The following is a 27,500-nucleotide window of genomic DNA, read 5'->3' as shown; positions in this document are numbered from 1 at the left end:
CAGACAGACTGACTGACAGGCAGGCAGACAGACAGACAGACACATAGACAGACAGACACGACTATCCTTGGAACCCCAATAGACCAACCAAGGTATGTTGAAGCTGCCTGCTTCAAATTTGCCAAAGGAGGTGAAGATCTCTGTAACCAACTCTTAGCCTTAGGAGACACCCAGAGTTCGATGCTACTGCTACGGTTCTGCCATATTCAACGCATCAATCATCTAGGAAGAACAGTTGCACCTAGTCTGATGAAGTCTGCCGCACGAATTCACGACAGCTTGTCTCAATCATCATTTAAACATCTCGTTAAATGTCCTGACCTAGAAAACGACCAATGGACACAAGCTACATTGTCCATTCGACATGGTGGGTTTGGCATGTCACCTGCAGAATCCCTGTCTAGCATTTCGTTTGTTTCTTCATGGGCGCACAGCCTTGTACAACTTCCTAAATCCTTCGAAGATATTCAAGATTCGGTTGATCTACTCGTGGAGAATAGACAAGATGCAACCCCAGGATCAATAGGATTTGAGCTGGAGCAATCATTACCACACAGCAAGTCCTTGGAAGACCTCCTTAGCAATACAAAAGGCCTTCAAAAGAAACTGTTGCAGAACCACTTTAACACCATCACATCCGAACTACTAGGAAATACAAATTCACTTCGACAGGCTGCTAGACTCAGATCGTTGCAGGGCAAAGCTGCTGGATCTTGGCTTGAAGCTGTTCCAACCTCTCCCAAGTTTGCACTAAACCCACTAACTTTTGACTAGCAACTCGGTTGAGATTGGGCTGCAGCATGCCTATGTCTTCAGCAATTGAAAGATGCGAGTGTAGCAAGATCAATGACAGAAAAGGCTATCACCTTCTAACCTGTAAAACTGGAGGCGGACCCATCTGGTCCCACGAATCAGTAGCAAATGTGTGGTGTGATAGTTTACGAGACCTAAACATAACACACAGAAGAGAACCCAGAAACCTTTACGAAGGAAGCAATTCTTGTCCTGATATCATAGCATTCGATGCCCAATCTGGATATGATATCGAGCTGGACATATCTCTTGCTCACCCGTGGAATGAGGACATCATCTTACAAGCCTCTAAGGTGGATGGAGCCGCTGCTGCCAAAAGAGAGTCACAGAAGACGGAAAATACGGAAAAGAGATTGATGCTATGGGAAATGCATTCGATTGCATCCCTCTGGTTTTTTAGCATTACGGCCGCTGGGGATGGAAAGCCCACCAATTTCTACATCATCTGTCCCTATTTTCTGTAGATGAAGATGGACACCCAAACAGTGGCGAGTTCAAGACATACTGGAGACGCTGTCTGTCCGTTAGCCTCCAGAGATGCAACGCACAAGTGCTCTCAAGAAAACTATGTAGACTTTCTTTTAGCAAGAACAGTTGTACTGCTTATAGCGTACAGTTAATTAATCGTTCTACGTAGTAAGCGGCCGTAAGGGTCACCAGACATTGTTGTAGCATGTTTTCCTTTCCTTGCTGGAACCATTTAGACAGACAGACAGACAGACACATAGACAGACAGACAGACAGACACATAGACAGACAGACACATAGACAGACAGACAGACACATAAACAGACAGACAGACACATAGACAGACAGACAGACAGACAGACGCATAGACAGGCAGACAGACACATAGACAGACAGACAGACACATAGACAGGGTATTCGAACATTTCGGTGCATGGGGAGAAGAGGCCAGGAACTTCTTGCGAAAGTTAGCAGCTTTCTCATCAGACGAAGTTGGTCAGCCAAACGCACCGGAATTTGTGGACTTCTGGCGTAAACGATTTTCAGTGCAGCTGCAAAAGTGCAACGCACGGGTCATTCAGAAGAAATTGAATGTGTTGTGTGGTGGGTGTCAGATTCCCGAGTCACTCAGCACTCAATTCTTTTATCATTAGTGTACTTTTAGTTGTCTCTTTTGCCTCAGAAAATATGTATACACTTACCTATGAACACTATAAAGCATTTAGCTTTAGTCGAGTAGTTTCTGCTGTGATGTATGATAGTGTGATTGTAAGAAATAAATGACTGACAGACAGACAGACAGACAGATACATAGACAGACAGACAGATGGACAGACAGACTGACAGACAGACAGGTACATAGACAGACAGACAGAGACAGACACACAGACACACAGACTGACAGACAGACAGACAGACAGACACATAGACAGACTATTGGCTTGTGTAGGATTTAGTTGCTTTGCTTAGATGGTGTATAATAGTTCAATGTTTGAAAATATATGTATTGACAGACAGATGGACAGACAGACTGACTGACAGACAGACACATAGACAGACATATGGATGGATAGACAGACAGACAGACAGAAAGACAGACAAACAGACAACTGATGAGAGAATACATGTCATGTCTGTTTAGACAAAGAAGTGGGGAACTGTCGAATGGAGCCATTCCATGTCCTATACTGACACAACAGCTCGAGTCGCCGCCTCTATGCTCTTCATCAAGCACTACAAAAGCTAACCAAGCGTACAAATTATAGACAACTTTGCCACTGTGTCTTGTCTCTATGGTTACTATCACACATGAGATAATGTCATCCAAATGTTGTGCTGTGTAGTTGGGTAAAAATCAAATCTATTTTTGGCATCCATCCATATGTGTGGACTTTTATTACATAGACATTACATGGCAGGTCGCACAACAAGAAATTTTAAAATTAATTCATTAATAATATATAATAAATACATTAATTAATATTATGATATTATATAATAATAAATACATTAATTAATAATAATATTATTATATAATAGTAAATACATTAATTAATATTAATGATATTATATAATAAATATATTAATTAATAATAATGATATATAATAATAAATACATTAATTAATATTATTGATATTATATAATAATAAATGCATTATTTAATATTAATGATATTATATAGTAATAAATACATTAATTAATATTAATAATATTATATAATAATAAATACATTAATTAACTACTATTTTGTCACCTACAACGTAACCGCAACAACCGGTCGGGCACGCAAAGCAAACGTGCAAAGTGTAAATGACAGTATCTTTGTGCTTGTCATATGAACAGAAACATATTTCGCTTTTTTGAGTTACCATTTTCTCTGTGCTCCTTCCAATGGCGCAGGTGTACAGTACAGGTACTGGATGTTACATGACACCCGCATCAGTCCAGTACCCGGATACTTCTAGAAGGCAAACCAGCTAACAGATTATTTAATTAAATAAAATCTTCCCGAGTAACTTTCAACTGTCTTTCCGCATTCTATCGACCTCTCTTGTGTAATACATTCTAACCGTTAATTCGATATACTGTACAACATTAAACGAAAATTAATAGAAACGCTTGAGTTCTACACATTTTAATCTAACTCCTCAAAACCATTGATAATCACATTAACAACAGAGTCCTTTATTACAATATCCTATATATAAACTCGTTTCATGTGACTATTAGTGTGGCATGTGCAAGGGGAAGTCCCAACGCGTAGCTCCGCCTATCAGCAACACCGCCCACGCCCCCGTCATACAAGCAAGTGGCGTCTCATTGGCTAGCCTCCGCCACGCCCACCCGGGCACGTTGAAACCTGTTAATCGTGTTCGCACAGATAACCTTCTCTCACTCTTCTCCATCCATTCACTCCCACTCTCCTCCACCCATCGTTCACACGTCCGTCCACCATGTTCACCCAGCCGTCCAAGCACCGCGCCACAGGCGATCCAGGCCGCACCAGCTTCATGAAATTGACACTCAAACGGATGAAGCAACTTCTGTCGTCATCAGACAGTCGCTCAGCACACAACACAAGGTCGCCTCTCACAGCTACAAATGTATCAACTGTTGCAACAGTTGACGACACGATTGCTACATTGTCGATCCCTCGGGAGGTGAAATCGGAATTGGCACTGACGCCGTGGTATCACAGCTCGGTGAACGGGCGACGTGCGATGCAAATACTCGAGCCGTTCGCGAACGGTTCGTTCCTGATGCGCGACAGCTACGACGGCCGGCATCTCTTCGCCGTGACGTACAAGTCACAGGGTCGGTATGGCAACATACGCATCCAACAGGCGCGCGACGCGTCGTTTTCTCTCAACGTCAACGATCCGCTGCAGCCGCGGTTTACGAGTCCGGTCGCACTGTTGGAGCACGTCGTGCGCGTGCGGCAAGCGACGCCGATTGTGATTGAGAACTCGTTTGCTGTTGTTTACCTCGAGCAGCCGGTTGGACGGATACACGAGCCAGACAGTCTGCAAGCTATCTGCAGGAAATCTATCCGTTCTCGTCTCAATTCGGACGATGGAATCGGTTTACTGCCTCTGCCCAACAGCCTGAAAGTGTCGCTCTGTAGATCGGGCGCGAACGAGACGTGTCGGTACGGAATCGTAGAGAGAAAGAGGAATGAGTGAATGAGTAAGGAGAAAGATGAATGAATGAGTGACTGTGTGACGTTTGTATCGGTATTAGTGACACGTGATACGCTCGGTTCTCTTGTTCTATTACCTACAAGGCCGTCACGCCCTGTTGTGTCTCTCCCTGGAAATTCCTTCCGTCTAATGTCAGTGCATCTGTGGCTCTAACCTCTTTCACCCATCTTGCTAGCGTGCGCGCGTTAAGCTTTCTCTTGCCTGCGCGCGTTAATAATGACTGTGACAGAGACTCTCCAGTGTGTAGCGTTAGACATCTATTGTATTGTTATGGAATATGTAGTGCCATTGTAACGAGTCGACGCATTAGTAAAATAAGCATATCAAATGCTGCAGTCCAGCTCTAGCTTGTAGCCTGCGCGCGTTAAGAGGGACTACAAAGAGGCCAGACTAACTCTTGAGTGTGTACTAATATACATCTATTGTATTGTTATAGAATATGTAGTAGAGTAAGAGCGTCAGAGTGCCATTGTAACGAGTCAACGCAATAAAACAAAATAAATCTATCAAACCATGCTGCTCATCGAGTCCGTCCGGCCCACCAGATCGTGTCACACAACAGTTGCAAGCACCGACGCGTGGCGAGCCCATAGAGGGCAACACGTCTCAGCATTTACACAACCGATTGCAACAGTAGCCTGGAAGACCATCTCATTACACAAACAACTCGATTGTTTGAGCGTCAGTGTTGATAGTCACTGACGTACGACTTTAATTTTCGAGGTAACGGTAGCTTCCTGATCATGTCCGGATGAGTGCAGCTGTTGATGGACAGTCTGCACCAATGCTGGAGGGTTGGTACGGCCGTCAGTAGCGGCTGTTTCAGTTTGACTGATATCCGGGGAGCGTCGGTTCGTTCCAACCAGAAGAGGCGGACGTTGTTCTTGATGTAGAAGTTGACGAGAGATACAACGCAGTCGAATGCCGGGCAGCTGCCGCACTCGCTTGAGTAGAGTCTGAATAATCCACGGTAGAGTTCTAATCGAATGCTACTTACTATACCCTCGACTTTGAAAGTTATGGTAAACAGATGTCGTTCATCCTGAAATACAAATTAATTTATTAGGCAGACGGACAGACAGACAGATGGATAGACAGACAGACAGACAGACAGATGGATAGACAGACAGACAGATAGATAGACACACAGACAGACAGACAAATGGACAAACAGACAGACAAATAAATGGACAGATAGACAGACAGACAGATGTTCTTAGAATGCAGATCTTCCTTCCTTTTTATGCACGATTGTACTTAGTCACGTAGCTGGGATTTCTCAGCATGGCGCTGCACGACGCTACCACACTTTAGGGAAAACCCTGTACAGTATGTTGATATTAAAAGGGCCAGCGGGTGCTACATCTGCAACATGAGTGTGAAAGGCTAGTCACTGAAGAACAAGTTCGTGGTCAACCACTTACCTCTTCCACGTTCAAAGTCAATTTAGGACGTCCAGACGTTTCGTTTACGTGAGAAAGGTCTGGAATTTCGAGGCTATGCAGATGTGTACATTAGTGTGAGTGTGTGTAAACAAACACATAATGAAGAGGAAAGTGGCAGGTTCAATAACTTCGTTCGTTCCTAGTCTGGCTACATAAGACTACCTGTGTTGGGATGAAAGTCAAAGAGAGCATGTCCCGAAGATACAGAAGCTAAAAGTAACAAGCCGGAGAAAACCAGTTCCAGTCAAGCGGATCAAGGAGCTCTGCCTCAGGCCGACCACAATAAGTCACAGTCTGACTCTGCTGCTACGGACGACAATACGTCTAACTCCAAGAAAAGCACAAACAACGTCAGTACTGTATGACCCGGAAAGGTCTGGGTATCTGAGTGTCTGTCGCAGAAAGGGGCGTGCCTTGCAACTACCGTCCGTCTCCAACTGTACAGTACATACAAACTTTCAGGGTACAAGGATACCACACAACTTCAAGAGATCAGAGAGTGACAAATACTCTAAAACGTGGACCACGCCCCTTTGTCAGCTGCTTCAGCAGTTAATATAGAGTATTTTTATTTGAGTACGGGACGACTATTTGAGAGTGAAATGTTTGTCTGTAGTTTGGGTATGACTTAGTGTGGTTAATTTCCTTTTTGTTTCACATACTTATTAATGTAATTGGTCACGATTTAATTAGTCTATTTCAGTCCGAGGGTGAAGTTTCAAGTTTCAAGATTCACACACACACACACACACACACACACACACACACACACTGACACACACACACACACACACACACACACACACACACACACACACACACTGACACACACACACACACACACACTGACACACACACACACACACACACACACACACACACACACTGACACACACACACACACACACACACACACACACACATGGACAGACAAACAAACAGATACACACATAGACAATGTCACACAAACAGAGACAGGTAGACAGACCGACAGACACACCCACACCAGCTACTTATCAGCGCATTAATTATTCTCCCCACTTCCTCAATACACAGAAGCATCCCTACCACAGCCTCACATTCCTCACATCCTCAACCCTCATCTCCTCACCACCAACGACAAGAAACAAAAGCACTACAAACGCGCCACACCCAGTCTCGCTCGGAAACATCCAGACCATCCTGTCTGCCACACTCCCCACACTCCCCCTCTCACACCATCTAACAACACTGACAAGTCAACCGGCTGACACACACACAAACACACACGCACACACACACACGCACACACACACACACGCACACACGCACACACACACACACGCGCACACGCGCGCGCGCACGCACGCACACACACACACACACACACACACACACACACACACACACATGCGCCACACGTCACTCCACAAGCGGCACTACACGCCAACCATTCGCCCAACACCATCAACACACACACACATACACACAACTCGCACACAATCCCAACATCTACGCCTCGAATCCAAGAGCTAACCGCGCGCTACAAGTAAACTACTTCACTCACCGAACTGTCTCTCAATAGGAACGTCCCGTCCGCTGTTTTTTCGAGTAGTTTCTGAGCGTCGGCGTTGGTCAACGGGCCCCAGTACCATCCGCTCTCTCGTAGAGTCTGTAGGACGCGAGATAGGCACATTCGTCGCGTGTTGTTGGAGACTGATGACGATGATGATCCGTTTCTCGCGCCGACCGACAGCGCACGGTGACGTCTTTCGCTCATCGTGATGACCTCTTGTGTCTACGAAGGTTGGGCGAGGCAAGAACGTCGTGCGTCGCTCGAAACTGGAGAAAATAGACGATTACGTAACGCGCACTCTCTGAGAAATGGGCGTGACATCAGAGCCACCACGCCCACGCATGCCCTCGCACTTACTTTCACACCCGTGCCCCGCGCCCTTCACACAAGCATCACGCCCACGCGTAATAATGAGACACAGAAAGGTGATCACACCGGCTAACTTTCAAGGAATGAAGGAAACTACATTTTCATGTGTCGTTGAGCAACACTAACAATTTTTCTAATCACATCAACATACAAGTCTCTATAATCACTTATAGTTGATCAGCATATACCATAGACTGACATACTAACGCGTGGAGGATGCCATCTGGTCACGTGATCACAGGCCAAATAGTTCCTCTTCTTGGTGAGCTCCTTCTTGTTGCATTTGTGGTCTCGTACGTCGTCCAAGAGTCGACGGCACGTTTGGATCGATTGTCGTCTTGGTGGGAACGTTTGTTGCTGATGATGCTTTGCTGGCTCGTTCCTCTAGGAATCTGTCAAACTCTACGCAAAATGTATACAGTGTACACACTAGTTGATGTATAATCGGATGTCCATCTGTCTGTCTCTGTGTCTGGCAATACGTATGTATCTATGTCTGTCAATATGTATGCCTATGTGTCTGTCAATATGTATGCCTATGTGTCTGTCAATATGTATGTATCCATGTCTGTCAATACGTATGCTTATGTGTCTGTCAATATGTTTGTATCCATGTCTATCAATATGTATATCTGTGTCTGTCAATATGTATGTATCCATGTCTGTCAATTGTATGTCTGTGTCTGTCAATATGTATGTCTCTGTGTCTGTCCTGCCTGTTGTGTCTACTTGAGTATCAAATGGCCTGACCAGCAGTCGTCATCGATTCTTGTGTGCTGCTTTCAGATGCAGGAGGCTGGTGAGGCTGCTGTAAAATTGTATTGCAAAAAGTGCATTTAGAATGAACACAAATGATCACGTGATCACTCACCAAGTCTGTGGCAGCTAGCCACTGCTCCATACCTTGCAATCTGTAAAAGCAATATGAAAATACAAACGGAGAGGGAGGAAAACGTTTGATCAATCACACCTGGTCGGGTCCTGCAAGAAACAAGAAAAGAGTTAGACTAACCTAAAACACAGACACAGACACAGACACAGACACAGACACAGACACACACACACACACACACAGTGACACACACACACACAGTGACACACACACACACACACACAGTGACACACACACACACACACACACACACACACACACACACAGTGACACACACACACACACACACACACACACACACACACACACACACACACACACACACACTTAGCACAGCCACCAATTACCCAACAAACAGCCTACCTCCACAAACACCATCAACCCACAACATCTCCAACACCCACCCCACCCATACCATCACACCCACCACTCACTCACACAAAACACATTGCCAACACACAATTACCACACCACACAGTGTGCCTCATCAACCACATCCAACACAATTTACACACACATTAAGAAGCAAAACGCTCGCACTCGTGTAACCCACCTGTTGAGGCTCTACATAAGCAGCAAACGGATTTCGTGAGTTTATTGCACCGGCAACCGAGTGATGAGTGTCCTCCACGACGTATCCAAGTGCCCTGTTCCTGACAAACACAAGGGATTAGTTCACAGTTGGTGTGGGCGACTGATTGTGTGTTGTACTGTCGATTGAGAGCTGCCTGGTCAAAGCTTTGTCGGCTCTGTGCAAACATGTCAAACTCGTCGTCGTGGACTGCGTTGTTGGTTGATTGGGTGGGTTGTGTTGGGCCACTGAATGTGTAGTTTGTTGTGTTGGGATGACTTTCGCTGCCCAGGTCTAGAGAGTGAGATGAAGAGAGAGAGAGTGGAGTATGAATGTGTGGGTTTGTTGTGTTGAGAGGTACGCATGCAAACGAGTAAGCAAACAGATAAGCACAGACATGCGCACGCATGCATGCACACACACACACAAACACACAAAGAAACAAACAAAAAACCACAAACACAAAGAAAAAAATTACAAACAAACAAATACAAACACAAACATACAAACAAACAAAAACAAATACAAATACAAACATACAACAAACAAAAAACAAATACAAACACACAAACATACAAACAAATAAAAAACCATAAACAAAAACAAACACAAAAACAAACAAAAAATAAATACAAACACACAAACATACAAACAAACAGACAAACAAATACAAACACACAAACAAACAAAAAACAAATACAAACACACAAACAAACAAACAAAAAAACAAACACAAACAAACAAAAATAAACAAAATAAATCAATCACACTGTCACATGCACACACACACGTGCAAACACACACACACACACACACACACACACACACACACACACACAAACACACACACACACACACACACACACACACACACACACACACACACAACCCAATGACACATCACTAAACACAAACAAAATAAAAACACACCAATTTCCGCCAATTCATGCGACAACTGGCCATAACTCGGTGCTGACACCGGAGGAGCCGTTTCACCATCACCAAGATCAATAAGTGGAGCAGGTGATGGCACAAGAGCAGCTGAAGGTGACATGGTAACACTTGCATTAGGAGGAGTGGACTATACAAACAGAATATACACATGGAAATGGATGAGAGAGGATGATATGGTGTGTTGACTACTTGGCCAGTTGCAGCTCTTGTTGCTTGTAGGACTGCAGTGCGATTCTTTTCAAATCGATCGTAACGAACAAACACGTTGTTTAGTAAGTCGTTGACTTGAAGTAGCTGACCTGAATAAAGATACAGGATATAGGGTTATGTAGGTGTTCATATCATCTAGACAAATAAACAGACAAACAGACAGACAAATGAACAGACACTTAGACAGACAAACAGACAGATAGACAGGTGGATACACAAACAAACAGACAAACAGACAGACAAATGGACACACACTTAGACAGACAGACAAACAGACAGATAGACAGATGGATACACAAACAAACAAATCGACAAACAGAGACAGACGGATAGACAGACAAACAAACAGACAGATAGACAGACAAACAAACAAACAAACACACAGAAAATGGACAGACAAAATAGACAGACAAATGGACAGACACTTAGACAGTCAGACAAACAGACAGAAACACGGACAGACATATAGACAGACAAACAAACAGACAGACAGATGGACAGATACATAAACAGACAAATGGACAGACACAGCAGACAGACAAACAGACAAACAAACAGACAGAAAAACAAACAGACAAACAGACAGACAGACAGACAGACAGACAGAAAATGGACAGCCACTTAGACAAACAAACAAAAAACAGAAACAGACACAAGAACGAACAGACAACAGACAGACAAAGCGATAAATGTTAGACACCCACATCACCCACCTGTCAACTCCTCAGACACAATCCTACTCAACAACTCGACTAAACGAGATTGCATAGAACGACACGTCGTATTCAAATCCTACACACACAAACACTCATCACCACAACACACAAACAAACAACACACACAACACATCGTCCGCACTCGCAGCAACTCCCAGTCAGAAGGATCCTCCTCTCCCGGTTTCAAGTTGGTCAGCATGTCACTCATTACACCAACATTACTAGACACAACGTCCATCTCACTCCGTATTTTGCCCATTTGTTCTGCAGTGGGAGTGATGGATGCTGGTCCACTGTACTCGTCTGGGGGCACACTGGGTGTCTCTTGTGGTGGAGGCTGCTGCCATGGAGATGCAATGGGTTGTGGCTGTTGCCAGGATTGGTGAGACTGACGTGGAATTGACTAAGAAAGAAATATGAATGTGTGGGTATGGATGGATGTAAAGTAACAAACACATACGGACACACACACAAACACACACACAGATGGACAAACACACACACATACACACAGCTGGATACACACACATGTACACACACACACACACACACACACACACACACACACACACACACACACACACACAGATGGATGCACACAAACACACACATACAGACACACACACACACACACACACACACACACACACACACACACACACACACACACACACATATGGACACGGACACACACAGACAGACAGATGGACACACGCACATACAGACAGATGGGCACACACAGACGCACACGGACAAACACATAAACAGACAAATAGACAAACAAACGTGTGAGTGTATGTCGTACTGGAGAATGTCCTTGTGCGCCTGATGGTGGTAGACTCGAATGCAGCTGTTCTGCAACAGTCTACACGATAAAGATAGCAAGTAATATTGATATTAATGAGCTAGGATGGATGCATGATATTAACTCTTTCTGGAGTGTAGATAGGAGCCATTGTATCTAAATCTTGTGGAGGAAATTCAACACCTGGTGGACAAACAATAATACACACAACCAGTTGGTATGTCAGACAAACATGTAAACAAACAAATAAATAAATGTGTATACATATGTACGTACAACAAACAAACAAACAAACAAACAAATAAATGTGCATACATATGTACATACAAACAAACAAACAAACAAACAAATAAATGTGCATACATATGTATGTACAAACAAACAAACAAATAAATAAATGTGCATACATATGTACATACAAACAAACAAACAAACAAACAAATGTGCATACATATGTACGTACAAACAAACAAACAAACAAACAAACAAATGTGCATACATATGTATGTACAAACAAACAAACAAACAAATAAATGTGCATACATATGTACATACAAACAAACAAACAAACAAACAAATAAATGTGCATACATATGTACTGTACATACAACAAACAAACAAACAAACAAATAAATGTGCATACATATGTACTGTACATACAAACAAACAAACAACAAATGGACAGCCAAATAAGCAAATAAAAACAAAGACAAACAATAAACAAAGGTATAAACACAACAATAAGCAGACAAACAATAGACAAACAACAAACAGACAAAGACAAACACAAACAACAAAGAAATGGACAAACAGACATACAAACAACAGACAAACAAATATACAAACACACAAATACAAACAAACAAATGTACCAAAACAAAGGCAGACAAACAAACAACAACAAATACAAACAAACAAACAGACGAACAACTGTACAAACACAAACAACAAACAAACATCCAAACAACACACAAACAATTAATTACACATCAATAAACAAGTCTATCTAGTTAGTATACCACAATGTCAAACGAAGTCATGCTTGTTAGCAGGCTGACCAACATATTAAATCTCTCACTTCCCACCTTGTTGCCTCAAGGCGCAGTAAAAGTTATAGATCGACGACATTTCCGTTTGACTGCGAAACGTGTCCGCCCAGCTTTGCACCAAACCCAACAGTTTGTGCTGCACAATCGTCGGCACGTTTGCCTATGGACCAACACACAACACAACCACAAACTATGTCAAACACTTAAGCTATAAATCACCATGACAACATACCCGTGGAGACACCAACTTTCCCAACTCGGCAACAAACTCTTTCTCGGCTACTCGGACGTGGAACCGTTTCCCACAGTTTTTGACACACGTCTCAAGCACCTAACAACCACACCCATTCACGATAATCACGTGACTGGGTGTGAAGGTCAACTGCATACCGACAAGGCGAGCATCACTTGTTTGTAATTCTTATTGTTGAAAATACGTTTTCTCAATGCTCGGATAGCATCTTTGGGTCTGCAAATGAAGAAGACGTTTCTAGCTTAGGAGATGCATCCCATTAATACAACTGTCTAATGTATTGTGAGATGCATCCCTCCAATACAATAGTCTAGTGTATTTGTGAGATGCATGCCTCCAATACAATAGTCTAGTGTATTGTGAGATGCATACCTCCAATACAATAGTCTAATGTATTGTGAGATGCATCCCTCCAATACAATAGTCTAGTGTATTGTGAGATGCATCCCTCCAATACAATAGTCTAATGTATTGTGAGATGCATCCCTCCAATATAATAGTCTAGTGTATTGTGAGATGCATCCCTCCAATACAATAGTCTAATGTATTGTGAGATGCATCCCTCCAATACAATAGTCTAGTGTATTGTGAGATGCATCCCTCCAATACAATAGTCTAATGTATTGTGAGATGCATCCCTCCAATACAATTGTCTAGTGTATTGTGAGATGCATCCCTCCAATACAATAGTCTAGGGTATTGTGAGATGTATCCCTCCAATACAATTGAAGAGTCACACAGAATATGGATAATGAGAAATATGAAGTAACTGTATTATAACTTATTGATGCTTACTTATTTAGTTTGATGTTATGTGTACTTAGTCTTTTGCGCACGCATTATGAGGGGCAGTGCAAAAGATTATAGAGCCCCAGACTAGCTTGTATATTTTTGGTACCGCACTATTGTTACGTGCGTTGGCCTGGTACTAGCTAGTTGCTCCCTGTTTATTTCAATAAATGGGTCTACACCGTGTATTGTGAGATGCATACCTCCAACACAATAGTCTAGTGTATTGTGAGATGCATCCCTCTAATACAATAGTCTAATGTATAGTGAGTTGCATCTTTCCTATAAGTGCATAGTGACTAGTGTAGCCACACAAATTGATATCAATACACATATTTACTCGACCCTAACAGCAGACACTATAAATAAACTTAAAATAATAAAATAATTAACATAAAATTACTATTAATCATTTAACCTAAACAACAGACATAAAGAATTTTACCAATAATTACTTAATTTTATTAAAGTAAACCAGACACATAAAACGTTTCATATTTCATCATCCAACACAACAATCACATCAGTAACAACTCGCACCAATCTCTACACTCTAAATACGTCACAAACACGACACCAGAGAGACCCGGTGTTCCTCAAGTCTGATGACGTCACATAACGACACACTCATACGAATGGCACACCCACGCAACCCGCCATACAACACCAAACGTCTCGCTCCATTACCCATCATCCGTCTCGTTAATAATGTCGCATATCTCTATGTTGAGCGCCCAGTCCTCGCTCTCGAGCTGGTCGCCCGTCGCCCTCTCTGTAACGCAGCACACAACACGTGTCACTCACAACTTCACTCACTCACCAACCTGCATGCTGTAATACGTCATCAATAGATCTACAACTGTATGTTGCGACGAGTGATGGGAAAACGCGATTTGAAGAGGAAATCGTGAGTTAGTGGGACGGGGAGTGGAGCGAGTAGGAAAGGGGACCCCCGTTGTGGTGGTGCGATTTGTTAAAAGACGGGGAGGTCGCTTACCGACTCGTTGGCCTACTTGCGTAGAGAAAGGGTTCTGAAAGAAAGACATGATGATGCCAAGATGTCGTCATTCAATTCCGCTCGGTTGATATCAAGTAGACTTTAGCAGACAATAATAATTACTTAATTTGCTTTAGTGAAATTTAGTAAACGTTAGTGCCATTTGCAAACTAGACAGCATGAATAATTTTGCAGGAGAAAAATTCTTATTTCGTGCGATATCACACAAACACACACACACACACACACACACACACACACACACACACACACACACACACACACACACACTCAATGTTACATACGCATGCGTGGCAGAGATATCGTGTCTACGTAGCGCGCGCTAATAAAGCTTTTATTTCATGTTCTATCTAAAAATGCCTGTAGACCACGAAACGTTTTAAAAGTTTTTTAACATTGTTGCGCATGCCCTTTTTTGGAAAAAACATTTTGTGCGTACTGTACATGTATGGTGCCTAGGAGCCCACCCGTTCTTCAACTTTCCCGGATTATCCGGGAGACGTCAAGAACGGTCGAACTCTAAAAATGAGGTTTGTCCGTGCGGCCTTCTGGTCACTAATCTGTTTATACGAGCAGCTGTGATGACTGCTTTATAGGCAAGACGAAGACCCGCCATCAGAGCCATCAGAAGAAGACTTCACAATCGTGAGAGAAATCTACGACTCGGATGAATCTCAAGAGAGATTTGCTGAGGAATTGGAACGAGCACTAGAGGCATCTCGCTCTATAATAATCATTGAACCGTATAAGTTAGGCGAGGAGACGGCACGTTGGATTCAGTTCGGAAATTTCCTCCACAAAGCGTCCGTCCTGTCAGGTGCGGCTTGTCTGTCTACTCCTCTCTTGACCAACACATTGTCGGTCGTCTACCTTCCATGTGGAGTTACAAGTGTTTTCTGTGCTTTATTCTATGGCCTGTCATGGGCAGGTGATCCGTGCTGTAAGTATCAGATTGACTATGAAGGACATGCGTTGGCTAGGATTCCAGCTCAGAGGTTGGGCTCGGGTTCACCTTTAGTTCTAGTTCGTAAGGATGATGTGCATAGGAAGAGACTGCATAATGTGATTGCTTTAGCATCCGCTGTGTATTGTGGCTGGCAGGTGTACTGCTGGCTTAGGTCATGATCTAGAGTGTTGATGAGGTTGGATGTCAATTGGTTATTTATTAGAGGGAAACAAAGGATATCAAAATGTCTATCTGGTTGAGGCAGTCTCTGGTCTTGGACAGACAGAAGCCGGCAATGAGACATCATGTACCTAATAATGTTAATACTTGTAATTATTATTTATAGTTTATTAATTTATTATTGTCCATAATTAATTTATTAAATTCCATAATTAATTTATTATTGTCCATAATTAATTTATTAAATTCCATAATTAATTTATTGTTGTTCATAATTAATTTATTATTGTCCATAATTAATTTATTAAATTCCATAATTAATTTATTGTTGTCCATAATTAATTTATTAAATTCCATAATTAATTTATTATTGTACATCTAATATATAAAGCTCAAATTGTCTGTGTGTGTGTGTGTGTGTGTGTGTGTGTGTGTGTTCGCGTTTGGCGGGCACGTCTTTTGTCCGTTCGCAACCGAAATGGGCACGCACATTCGGCACACACAGGGGAAGGTTTACGTAAAAAATTAAAAAATTATACACCGGGTCCCCTCTCGAGGGGTCGACCCCCGCGTAAAATTTCTCAATGACGCAAACACTACACATTCCAGTTCATTCGAACACACGCCCACACCAGTCCTGTGTAGACTGTATGCATCGTCGTCCTTCGCAAAGCTTTGAGCAATCGAATATCTCTTGCCGACGGAACTTACTCTTCTAGCGCTTTCGTTTCTCTCCAAATTCTGATTGTATTTGCAACGAATCCAACGTAAACGTTTTCTGCAGCAAGCGCTACACGGGAAGTGCGTTGATTTCTATCGAAACAAACGCGAAGAGCAAGATTCGAATTCATTCAGGACATCCGGGACATCTCAACAAAGATTGCACGTGACGTGTCCACAGACCTATCTTTACACTACAGTATCTTGCCCGTACGAAGGACGGGCCATGGATCCTAGTAATTAATAAACTGCACTATTAGTGTGAAGTAAAATATATTATTATTAATTTATTAGTAAATGAAGCTGTGTTTACACCGTCGCTTCAGAGCTACGACCGTGTGTGTGTGTGTGTGTGTGTGTGTTTGCGTGTGTGTACATGTTTGTGTGTGTGTGTGTGTGTGTGTGTGTGTGTGTGTGTGTGTGTGTGTGTGTGTGTGTGTGTGTGGTGCGATAGCTCAGTTGGTTAGAGAGTCATTTTATGGAGTGTTTACATTCGGGACCTTGAAGGGTCGCAAGTTCAAGTCACAGTGATGGCGAGCTATGGCATAATTTCCTTAGGCAAGAAACTGACACACATTTGCTTCTCTCGACTCAGGAGTATAAATGAGTACCTAGTCAGTCATTGACTGGGGTCCTAAGCGGCCATCGGCTGTGACGTGACATCAGCCACTGGGGTCCTGGTGAGACTTTGGGTGCTCACACCACAGTTGGCTTCACAAGTCGGTGCTCCTGTGAGTGCCTGACCCGGCTCCAGGAGTTTGCTAGCGCAGGCCCAGAGTTCCCTGAGTAGCGCACAGGGCCCAGCTTAACAGCTGGGGGTGTCACCTCTGAAAGGCAGCTCCTGACATTTAGGTGTGTGTGTGTGTGTAGGAAAGGAATACCGGAAGTGCAGGGTTACTCAAGAAAGCCAGGAGTTTTGAATATGGTCACTTTGCAAACGTAGCAATTGATAATGAAAGGAAATTATAAAGGAAAGAGTTAATTAATAGAAATAATTTTTTCATAAAATTGGTCTGGGTAGGAAGTCAAGCGCTCTAAAAGAGTAATTATAACAACCGAGATTTCTCCGTTCTAATAGTGATGATGCTTTATGATTTAATTGATTTCCCATAATATTGCTATACAGTAAAAGTAAACCCGAGTAACACACCCACTGTGTACTGTACTTTATAACATACGGGATCTCACACTGACACACGGGACCTTACCCACAATGTCAACGAAACGGCTGCAGTCGATTGCGACATCCGAGATCTACATCCCGGTTGCATGAACAGACGGCGGGAGGCGACCCGTCAATCCTACAAGCGAAAAGAGAGTTGCGACGTTACGTGTGGGACAAACTGGAGCGTGAGAGAATTTCTCGATTTCCCGGATCACACAACAGGATCCCTAACTTTGTCGGATGAGAGAAAGCCGCCGAGAGACTGACATCGATCACAGAATGGCAGAGAGCAAGAAAAATTAAATCGAATCCCAACAGTCCACAATGGCCTTGCAGACAGAAAGCATTAGGGCAATCAAACCAACAATTGCAATTATGCAAATCATACACAGAGTGGAATATAGCGGTCGGTCATCGGTCATTAACTGACCAACTGGTATTCATGACCGACCACAATTTTGCTTTGATTGGACATACAGTACTATAGTACTGTATAGGATGGTTGAGGGGTAGTAGCTATCAAGAGCATGTTGTTGCTCACAACCAACTTATTCAATCTCTTTTGTCTTAAATAGCACCATTTATGTACTTAACATCTGTGTCTGATGTTGTCTGCAAGGTCAGTAGGGCATGGGCGTAGCATATCTAACCTCTAGAAATGGGGGGAGGGGACTAACACAATCCTACAAAACATGCCCACTTTTATTGGCTTCTAATTGGCTGATACGGTAGAATCAGTAGCAGATCCAGACTGACAAAAAGTGTGGTGTATATACTATATACAGCTTTGGTCCTCACACATATTTACAGTCCACAATTCTTATGACCACGCCTACAAATGATGGGCTAGAGCCGGTCTAGCCCATACCACGCTACGCCCCTGAGTAGGTATGACTGGTTGTATTATAGCACTACACTGTTGCTAACAGGTATCTACGTATTCTCATTTTGCACTCACACATCTGGGCATCATCGACTCTATTAGATCTTGCCTGCTGCTTCCATCAGATGTCTGGACTTTTGGTCGCTCATTGATTCCTTACTATCGGATCCATGCAATAGATTTAGTTTGCTCATCTCTTGATCAGTTCATGTCATTTCTCTAACACGTCGCGTCATCATGATCAATAACAATGCAACCAAACAACAGCAAACAAGCCAAATTTTATGTTTATATTTTGATATCAAATAAATACAGTTGTGAATATGATGCAACAAAAGAAATTAAACTAAATGTTGAAATCAATAATTAATTTAGAGCATGATGTCCGACCAAAAATTTTTGTCTTATATTCCACTCTGATACGTATGCACACATGTATGTATGCCATCTGTCAGTAATTCATGGATACAATTAACTAAAATTAAATTTAAATTATTCTAAATTTAATTTATTAAATTAAATTATTAATTTCTAATTTAATTATTTTAATCAATAAAATTTATCAAATTTAATTAAAATTAAAATATGCATGCCATACATGTATGTATACCATCTGCCAGTAATTCACAAAATCAATTAATTTAAATTTAATTTAAATTATTTTAATCAATAAAAATTTAAATTATTAAACTATTATAAAGTATTTGTGTTATCAGACTTTTGTCTTGTTGACAGTGACTTTCAACCATTGCTTGATGTGCTCGGGCTCTGGTTTCAAATTCGAGATGATTTTGCCAATTTGTGTTCGTCTGAGGTGAATAGCCGATAGGGTAGCTGAAGTATTGCTGTCTGTTTGTTACTGTGTATTGTGTGGGTTTAGTATGAAAAGAATAAGAGCTACTGTGAAGACATCACAGAAGGAAAGTTTTCGTTCCCGATTATTCATGGAGTATACAGCAATATGCAGAGCACACAATGAATAAGTGAGTGGTGTGTGTGTGTGTGTGTGTGTGTGTGTGTGTGTGTGTGTGTGTGTGTGTGTGTGTGAGTGTGTGTGTGTGTGTGTGTGTGTGTGTGTGTGTGTGTGTGTGTGTGTGTGTGTGTGTGTGTGTGTGTGTGTGTGTGTGCATACAATGTGTTGCCTCCTCTTCAGATATATTGAGACAACGTACAGAAAATGTGGATGTAAAGTGATACTTTATACAATACCTAGAAAAGGTTCAACTAACGACAACTTCACAACCAACCATCTTCTCACCAATATATCTATTTATCTATCTTTACAGGCACATTCATTTGAATACACAAGGAAAGTGCTTTTGCACTAGAAGAACAGTAAGATGAGTTTACTCTTGAATAGTCTCAAACACATTAGCTATAGGATTACTCAACTATCTTCTCTAGTTTGATGATCTAATCAAATTCCTCAATCACTGCAATATCTGAATGCAAAATATATTAATTTTATTTAGTCAAAATATATTAATTTTTATTTAGTCAAAATGTATTAATTTTATTTAGTCAAAATATATTAATTTTATTTAGTCAAAATATATTAATTTTATTTAGTCAAAATATATTAATTTTACTTTCTAGTCAAAATATATTAATTTTATTATTTAATCAAATATGTTTATTTTATTTTATGACTAAAATATATTAATTATTTATTTTGGTTCAATTTAGTTTTTATTTTATAGACATTACTTTGACTATATTAATTGATATTAATAAACATGGGAAAATAAGTCAAGCTGTAATGGCATCTATTGTTGTTGAGATTTGTTTGATAAACTGTGTTGTTGTCTGTTGTTTTGCAGGGCATTAGAGGAGATATCTAAGCTCGGTGGCAATCCTGTCTTATCTGCTGTGTTTGAACGCCTCAGAGCTGTGTATGCCCACCAATAGATTGCCGAGATAACATGTAATTATTTTGATTTGATGATATAAAATTTAAAATAATAATAACAAAAACAAATTATTTAGCTGCGACGTCTACACATGCAAATATTTTCCTACCTGAGCAAGATGGTAGAATGAGAGACAGTTTACCAGGCTCATCAATATCAATATCCACCCATTGTGTTGTCCTGTGGACTTTTTGCAAGTATGACGCAGCCGTAGGGTCTGGCTACGCGAGACTAAGATATCTAGTGCGCGCTAGACTGACATGTCATTCAAATACAAATCTATTCACAACTTCAACTTTATTAATTAAACAAAAACTACTTATATAATAAATAAAATAAAATAAAATTAAGTCAGTGTGGTCTATCAAGCTCCAATACTCTCATCACTATTCCACCTACTCCAGCTTTATCACAAGCAGACAACAACTGACCAACTGTAGCTTCTCTGTTATGATTTGTCCAAGCTGACAAAACTAAATTCAGTTTTTCTTTCAGCGTGTACTGTGGTCGTTGACATTCAGTCAGCAGTGCTTGTGAAACTCCAAGGTATATACCAATTTCATGCCAACACTCTGAACCATTTTCGGCTACTTTCTCTATGATGAGTGGAGTGACCATCTCAGAGTCAGCTCGACTTGTCTCACCACGTGCAGCTGTCTCTTTAGATTTTGCTAATCCAGATGCTGCATCGGGTGACATGACATCACTCAAATGCCGTTGTGGTAAAGATGGAATGTCAGCAACCAGTAGAGCATCATACAATTCACATACCTCTAATCGATTGTTTCTTGATTTTTGCCACTCACTTAATATACGAGATGCTGCTACTGGGGCAAAAGTAGGATCAGAATAGTTTTCTCGCAGCTCCAATACTGTAGACTGGTCAGTACCAATAATAATTGCTAGTTTAGGCCACCCCATTTCTATATCTGCTGCTATCTCTTGGACATCCATTTGGTCCACTAAAGTTCCACATTCTGGTGAAACAACATCACAGAGAGGAATACCTTCATTTACACTTGGACACACTAAACAAACACAAAACACACATAAAACCCACATTCTATGTACCAACAAAACACAGTACATGTATTTGTATTTGTTGTTTACCTTGTACTATAGCTGATACATGCTTGTTCATCTCTGGACTGTACTTTCCCTGTACAGTTTCTACTGCAAATGGTCCCCATCTTTCATTAGGCACAATATGCTTACGTTGACTGGGAAGAGAACTTATACTTGTGGTCGACGAACTCTCACTGCAGATGGATCGACCAAAAAGAACACCAGGAACAGACTGGAGAAGATCCTCCACATCTGACACACAACGCAGAAGAACATGCCACAATCTGCCAACAGTGTGATGTGACTTGACTACTCTAGCACTGAGACGTAGAAAGCCAGGTGAAGTGTTCTTGCTGCAACTAAACAGCAAAGTCACCGCACCATAACACATCAGCAGTCCACTGCTCCAGTGACGAATATAATTAGGATGATGATGATGACAACGAGCAGACAGTCGCTCAAATAGACCCAAAGGACAATTATATGCAAATGAATATTCGACCACAACTTGCATCACTCCATCTGCTACATCTGCACACCAAAGTTGACTCACATCATTCGGTTCCTTGTCATTCAGTAACCATGGCAACAACAAGCCAACATTATGTTGTTTTAGCTTGCAAATCAGTTCTTTGCAACTGTCCATCTGATTTGCTTGGTTAGATGATTCCGATGTCGTGCTGATGGTGTCTGTAGACATTGACACAGTTGATGTAATCTCGTGTCTACCAAGAGTGTCTGACAGTTCCTGAACTACAACATCTGATGAGCCAGTCAGATAAGCAAGGTCAAGAGCAAGAAAAAGCTTAATAAACACGTCTACATGACCATCTGCAGTAAGGTGGAACTCACTCCACAACGCTAGCAGCATAGACACCCTCGCAATGCCGTTACAAACAAGGTCAGACCTCAATTCTGCAAATTGGTTGGGATCTATGTCTGCTCCAATAAAGCGACTGTCATATTCTAAAAGATGATGATCGTGTCTGAAAACAGCCTTCAGTACATTGACCACAAATGGTGAAACAGGAAATAGAACTTGTGATAAAGTCTTTTGATACGAGTAATACAGAATGCTTCCAACCCGGTTCAGGTAGATTAGTAACTCAAGACACCTTTCTTCTGTCAGGCCGTGCTCTGCACACACTTGCATTGCATAAGAGACATCTGTAATGGGGACAGACGTGTCAGGTTGTGGTATAACCAACTTGTCTTCTACAGTCACCCATGATGATGGCAACTCTGTGTGCAGTGAAGGCAGTAAACGTTCATCTACACACAATTGTCTCAAACGATCCTTTAGACTGACCACTCCTTCGTGTGTGGCTGCACTCGTCAGTATGACCTTTTCTTCAACAGTTATTCGTTGGGATTCAAAAAACTGAAGACGTTCCGACACGTATTTGTTTTCATGAGAATCACCGGCTGCAATGGTTGCTGCCATTCTTTTGATCTGAACTTGTCTGATTTCCAGGAATTGACGTAGACGAGTGTGTAGATGTTCATTCCACTTTCTACTCATTTCTTCTCTTGACATGTCGACCATCAGATCGACTTTACTGACCACAACAGCAACGTGAGCTCTGCTGTTTCTCTCGTACAAAGTTTGCAGGAAATCTCCAATATTGTAATGAAAACATTGCGCAGTAAACTGGTACAAACTGCCGTCAACGACAATCAGTGCCAATGAATTGTCGCTTACCATCAGCTGGTTGGTGAGCATGTATGCTTTATGCCCACCGCAGTCAAGTAATTTGCATTCTATTTTATCATCCAGCTTCATGGTTGTTTCTTCCACACCTACAGTTCTCTCATCGGGTTCTGCCAGAAATGGGTTACCACTCTCCAGTGCTTCAACGAGGCTTGTTTTTCCTGCCTTTGTAATTCCCATCACTAGAATCTTTATTCTGCCACGTCGTACTCCACCCTCGCTTTCCAGCTCATCCAAATATTTTCTTATAGAACTGATGCCTCGTTTACACACTTCAATGGGTGGAGACACTAGTGGACAATAATCTACTTCCAATTCCTTAAGTTTAGGGCTAAAAACAAATTTCCTAGGAAGATAAGTGACAGAAGTTCCTTGCAACCAAACTTGCTCAATTTTGACTTCTACAAATAAATAGCAACAAATGTTATACAAATTATAATACAAACAGATAAGCTCAAACAAAACAGACTTAATTAATAAACAATATCAAAGAAATAATTTTTGTGTGTGTGCATGTGTGTGTGTGTGTGTGCATGTGTGTGTGTGCATGTGTGTGAGTGTGTGTATGTGCATGTGTGTGTGTGTGCATGTGTGTGTGTGTGTGTGTGTGTGCATGTGTGTGTGTGCATGTGTGTGAGTGTGTGTATGTGCATGTGTGTGTGTGTGCATGTGTGTGTGTGTGTGTGTGTGTGTGTGTGTGTGTGTGTGTGTGTGTGTGTGTGTGTGTGTGTGTGTCTCCAATACTAATCTTCGACAAAGATGAGGCGATGTAATTATGATGTCTGACGTCCTTCGTCGCCACCGCCTTCAGTGGTTAGACCATGTTGCTCAAACATCTGCAATCAGATTACCAAAGAAAATATTATTTGGGTGGCTGTCACATTCTAGACCAGCTCAGGGGCCTTGCCTCAGATGGAAAGACAAGATACAGGCTGACTTGAAGTTGTCAAAACTAGAGAACTGGTATCACCTGGCACAGCAACGTCCAGGATGATGAGCTTCATGTCAGACTACAGTTACACGTACCTCTACTGAATGATCTTTTTCATGTGCCGTGTTGCCGCTGCTTTCGGAGTCATTCAGGTATGAAACAGACAAAGTGTATTGTGGATTGTGCAATGCCAACTGCCTCTGTGTGAACAACCAGGTGCAGTGAACTACAGCAGTCCACTTCCCCTGCACATGTGGAAGACGTTTCCCGTGGCTCACGGACAAACAGAAACATAAGTGCTGACAATAACTACCTCGTCTTTTAGCTCTCTTCATATATGGGGCAGCGTGGCCAAATATTGGCAGCTGTAGTCAAGTCAAGTGTGTGTGTGTGTGTGTGTGTGTGTGTGTGTGTGTGTGTGTGTGTGTGTGTGTGTGTGTGTGTGTGTGTGTGTGTGTGTGTGTGTGTGTGTGATTGTGTGTGTGTGCATGTGTGTGGGTGATTGTGTGTGTGTGTGTGTGTGTGTGTGTGTGTGTGTGTGTGTGTGTGTGTGTGTGTGTGTGTGTGTGTGTGTGTGTGTGTGTGTGTGTGCGAATGTGTGGTGTATGTGTGCATGTGCATGTGTGTATGTGTGAGTGTGTGTGTGTGTGTGTGTGTGTGTGTTTGTGTGTGTGTGTGTGTGTGTGTGTGTGTGTGTGTGTGTGTGTTTGTGTGTGTGTGTGTGTGTGTGTGTGTGTGTGTGTGTGTGTGTGTGTGTGTGTGTACATTATGACAAACAACTGACAAGACCATTAGTCAGCAATCAAATAAATATATAAATATTACACATTGAATACAAGTACATCATACTGTTTAGTAACAAACAGACTGGACATGATGGATAGAGATAAGCAATGTGTTTGGCACTTGAAAATGAACAAAAATGTAATGATGAGTGTCATTTAAGGAAATATTGTATATGATGTAATTAGTCGTATCTCTCTAGTTATGACACTCACAAGTAATACTACTATTTACCTGTATTGGGTATACTTGATATAACACAACCACTTAGATTCAATATCTTCAAGTTCAGTCCATTCCATATATTGTTAGGAAGACACAATAATCTATAGTTATGAGAAAGATCCAGCCCATGGGAAATGTTAGGTGACATCAACTCCCACTGTATCTTTTCTAAATCACAGTTACGTAAAATCAATCTTTGTAAATGCTTCCACTGCAAACATGAAAATGTGGGAAATACTCCTAGTTTGTTTCCTTCCAAATCCAGCTTCTCTAAATGATGGAGGTCACTCATTCCTGATGGTAGCTGCTGTATGTTACAGTAACCCAAACTCAACTCTTTCAACTTGGTGAGACCTGCTAATGTAAATGTGTGGACATTTCTGTTGCCTGACAAATCCAGCTTTTCTAAATCATTCAAGACTGTTAACCCTCCTATCGTCCCTGTGTTGTTACATTCAAAAGACTGCAGATCGTTGTATGATAAATCCAATCTCCGCAGTTTCACATTGTTGCAGATCACAGACAAAGCCGCTTGTGTCAAACCACATCCCACCATTTGCACTTCCACAAGAGTACTGGGCAGTTGACATGACATTAGCTCATCAAACAGCAATGGGAATGCAGAGTTACAACACACAGACAAAACCTTAAGACATGGAAGATCACAAACAACAGTAGGGACCTCCTGCAGACCGAAACCTCGTGGTATAGGTGAAATATGAATAATACCCCTCACGTAATCACTTGTAACCAAATAAATCTCTTCCAGTTCCCTCAGTTTGGCAATAGTTTTGGGTATAGAGTGTATAATGTCTATACAAAGTCTCAATACCTTCAGTTTCCTCATTTCACAAATTTCCTCGGGAAATCGAGAAAAACTCGCATATCGAAGATCAAACTCCAGCTTGTTGTCTTCGTTCAACTTCGGTGTAAACACCTGTGGCTGTCTGGTTTTCCAATTCACGGCTTCAATTCGTGCCATCGCCAACTGTTACGATATCACGTGACTGCTGATGGCAACGCCTAGTGAAGGTATTCTGTCACGTGCTAGTCATCCCCCTCAGTTATTAGCTACGAGCGTAAAGAAGGACACCACAATAAGCAGCCATGGCCAAGGTGATGAAGGCCAGGGGCCGATTTAGGAAGCGCTAGGCTTGACAGGGGCCACAAAGAATCAATTACGCATGATTATCAGATAGCATGATGAAGTAACTTGGTTTCAAGCAGTTAATGATATATCTAATAATTGAATTCTTCTTACTCTAGACGATGTCAACACAATAGCAAGTGAATTCGCAGTCATCTGATTGGTCTTTTAGTAATGGTGACAATGGTTTCGATCTCGATTCTGACCATTCACCATGATGATCATCATTGTGTTGACTGATGGTGTGACTGCCAGTCCTGGAACTGCTGCTAGCGTTGCTGACTTGCATTTCTGCCTGTTGCCGCGACGGCGGTGGGGGTAGAGATTGCGGTGGAGAATCAGCATATCGAACAGATCTTGGCAAATACTCTGCAGTCCTCGACGCACCGCCCCGACGGAACATCCTCCATGGGTCCTGATTCATGTCTGTAGATCTGATCGACCCAAGAACAAAACGAGAGTGACTATATCCGGGTCCCGGCTAGCCTCGAATTTCCATTTCTGCTTCGACCGTAGATAGCGTAAGTGCGCAACTTGCCAAGGTGCCATGATCGTATAAAGTTAAACCCTGGGGAAGCTGGCTGAGGGGCCGCGCAAAACTTGCTGGGGGCCGCATGCGGCCCCGGGGGCCGCATTTGGCCATGGCTGAATAAGTGGTGGACTGATACGCGAGAAGCTCACTCTAAACGAGCTGAATTGACTTCCAGTCTGTCTGTCGGTATGTCG

The 27,500-nt window shown here is 42.1% G+C and overlaps 6 protein-coding genes and 1 long non-coding RNA gene across 8 annotated transcripts in view; 4 read left to right on the top strand and 3 right to left on the bottom strand.

The window, feature by feature from the left end:
- LOC134184568 (ATP synthase mitochondrial F1 complex assembly factor 2-like) overlaps positions 1-2,655 on the top strand; it is a 5,137-nt gene extending 2,482 nt beyond the window's left edge. For both annotated transcript variants that reach the window (XM_062652300.1, XM_062652299.1), the window contains exon 8: positions 2,423-2,655. In XM_062652300.1, the coding sequence (XP_062508284.1) occupies positions 2,423-2,527 (105 nt within the window). In that variant the 3' untranslated portion in view covers positions 2,528-2,655. The remainder of the gene's footprint in view (positions 1-2,422) is intronic.
- Positions 2,656-3,370: 715 nt separating this feature from the next.
- Positions 3,371-4,885, top strand: LOC134183876 (suppressor of cytokine signaling 6-like). The gene has a single exon (XM_062651440.1). The coding sequence runs from the start codon at positions 3,736-3,738 to the stop codon at positions 4,462-4,464; it is 729 nt and encodes a 242-aa protein (XP_062507424.1). The 5' UTR covers positions 3,371-3,735; the 3' UTR covers positions 4,465-4,885.
- Positions 4,885-7,778, bottom strand: LOC134183877 (suppressor of cytokine signaling 2-like). Its single transcript, XM_062651441.1, has 2 exons — positions 7,474-7,778; positions 4,885-5,524 (listed from the first exon to the last, which is right to left on the bottom strand). The coding sequence occupies exons 1-2, from the start codon at positions 7,684-7,686 to the stop codon at positions 5,165-5,167; spliced, it is 573 nt and encodes a 190-aa protein (XP_062507425.1). The 5' UTR covers positions 7,687-7,778; the 3' UTR covers positions 4,885-5,164.
- Positions 7,779-7,949: 171 nt separating this feature from the next.
- LOC134183875 (TOM1-like protein 2) lies at positions 7,950-15,180 on the bottom strand. Its single transcript, XM_062651439.1, has 17 exons — positions 15,088-15,180; positions 14,778-14,862; positions 13,439-13,517; positions 13,281-13,379; positions 13,085-13,208; positions 12,124-12,182; positions 12,000-12,059; positions 11,337-11,597; positions 11,192-11,270; positions 10,458-10,567; positions 10,245-10,395; positions 9,455-9,608; positions 9,297-9,396; positions 8,822-8,832; positions 8,723-8,762; positions 8,602-8,659; positions 7,950-8,253 (listed from the first exon to the last, which is right to left on the bottom strand). The coding sequence occupies exons 1-17, from the start codon at positions 15,134-15,136 to the stop codon at positions 8,087-8,089; spliced, it is 1,686 nt and encodes a 561-aa protein (XP_062507423.1). The 5' UTR covers positions 15,137-15,180; the 3' UTR covers positions 7,950-8,086.
- Positions 15,181-15,606: 426 nt separating this feature from the next.
- Positions 15,607-16,303, top strand: LOC134184834 (transmembrane protein 11, mitochondrial-like). The gene is made up of 2 exons (XM_062652596.1): positions 15,607-15,638; positions 15,705-16,303. The coding sequence occupies exons 1-2, from the start codon at positions 15,634-15,636 to the stop codon at positions 16,231-16,233; spliced, it is 534 nt and encodes a 177-aa protein (XP_062508580.1). The 5' UTR covers positions 15,607-15,633; the 3' UTR covers positions 16,234-16,303.
- A 3,324-nt stretch (positions 16,304-19,627) lies between these two features.
- Positions 19,628-20,913, top strand: LOC134185066 (uncharacterized). The gene is made up of 4 exons (XR_009970739.1): positions 19,628-19,985; positions 20,156-20,220; positions 20,289-20,337; positions 20,823-20,913. It is a non-coding gene; the product is annotated as an uncharacterized LOC134185066 (long non-coding RNA).
- A 315-nt stretch (positions 20,914-21,228) lies between these two features.
- LOC134184030 (malignant fibrous histiocytoma-amplified sequence 1 homolog) lies at positions 21,229-26,609 on the bottom strand. The gene is made up of 3 exons (XM_062651632.1): positions 25,786-26,609; positions 22,023-24,169; positions 21,229-21,940 (listed from the first exon to the last, which is right to left on the bottom strand). Exons 1-3 carry the CDS (start codon positions 26,607-26,609, stop codon positions 21,264-21,266), a joined length of 3,648 nt encoding a protein of 1,215 aa, XP_062507616.1. The 3' UTR covers positions 21,229-21,263.
- Between the last annotated feature and the right edge of the window lie 891 nt (positions 26,610-27,500).

Source organism: Corticium candelabrum, chromosome 9 (assembly GCF_963422355.1).
Source record: "Corticium candelabrum chromosome 9, ooCorCand1.1, whole genome shotgun sequence".
Lineage (NCBI taxonomy): Eukaryota > Metazoa > Porifera > Homoscleromorpha > Homosclerophorida > Plakinidae > Corticium > Corticium candelabrum.
Note: the sequence above shows the minus strand (reverse complement) of the source record. Positions and strands in the feature narration are given on the sequence as shown.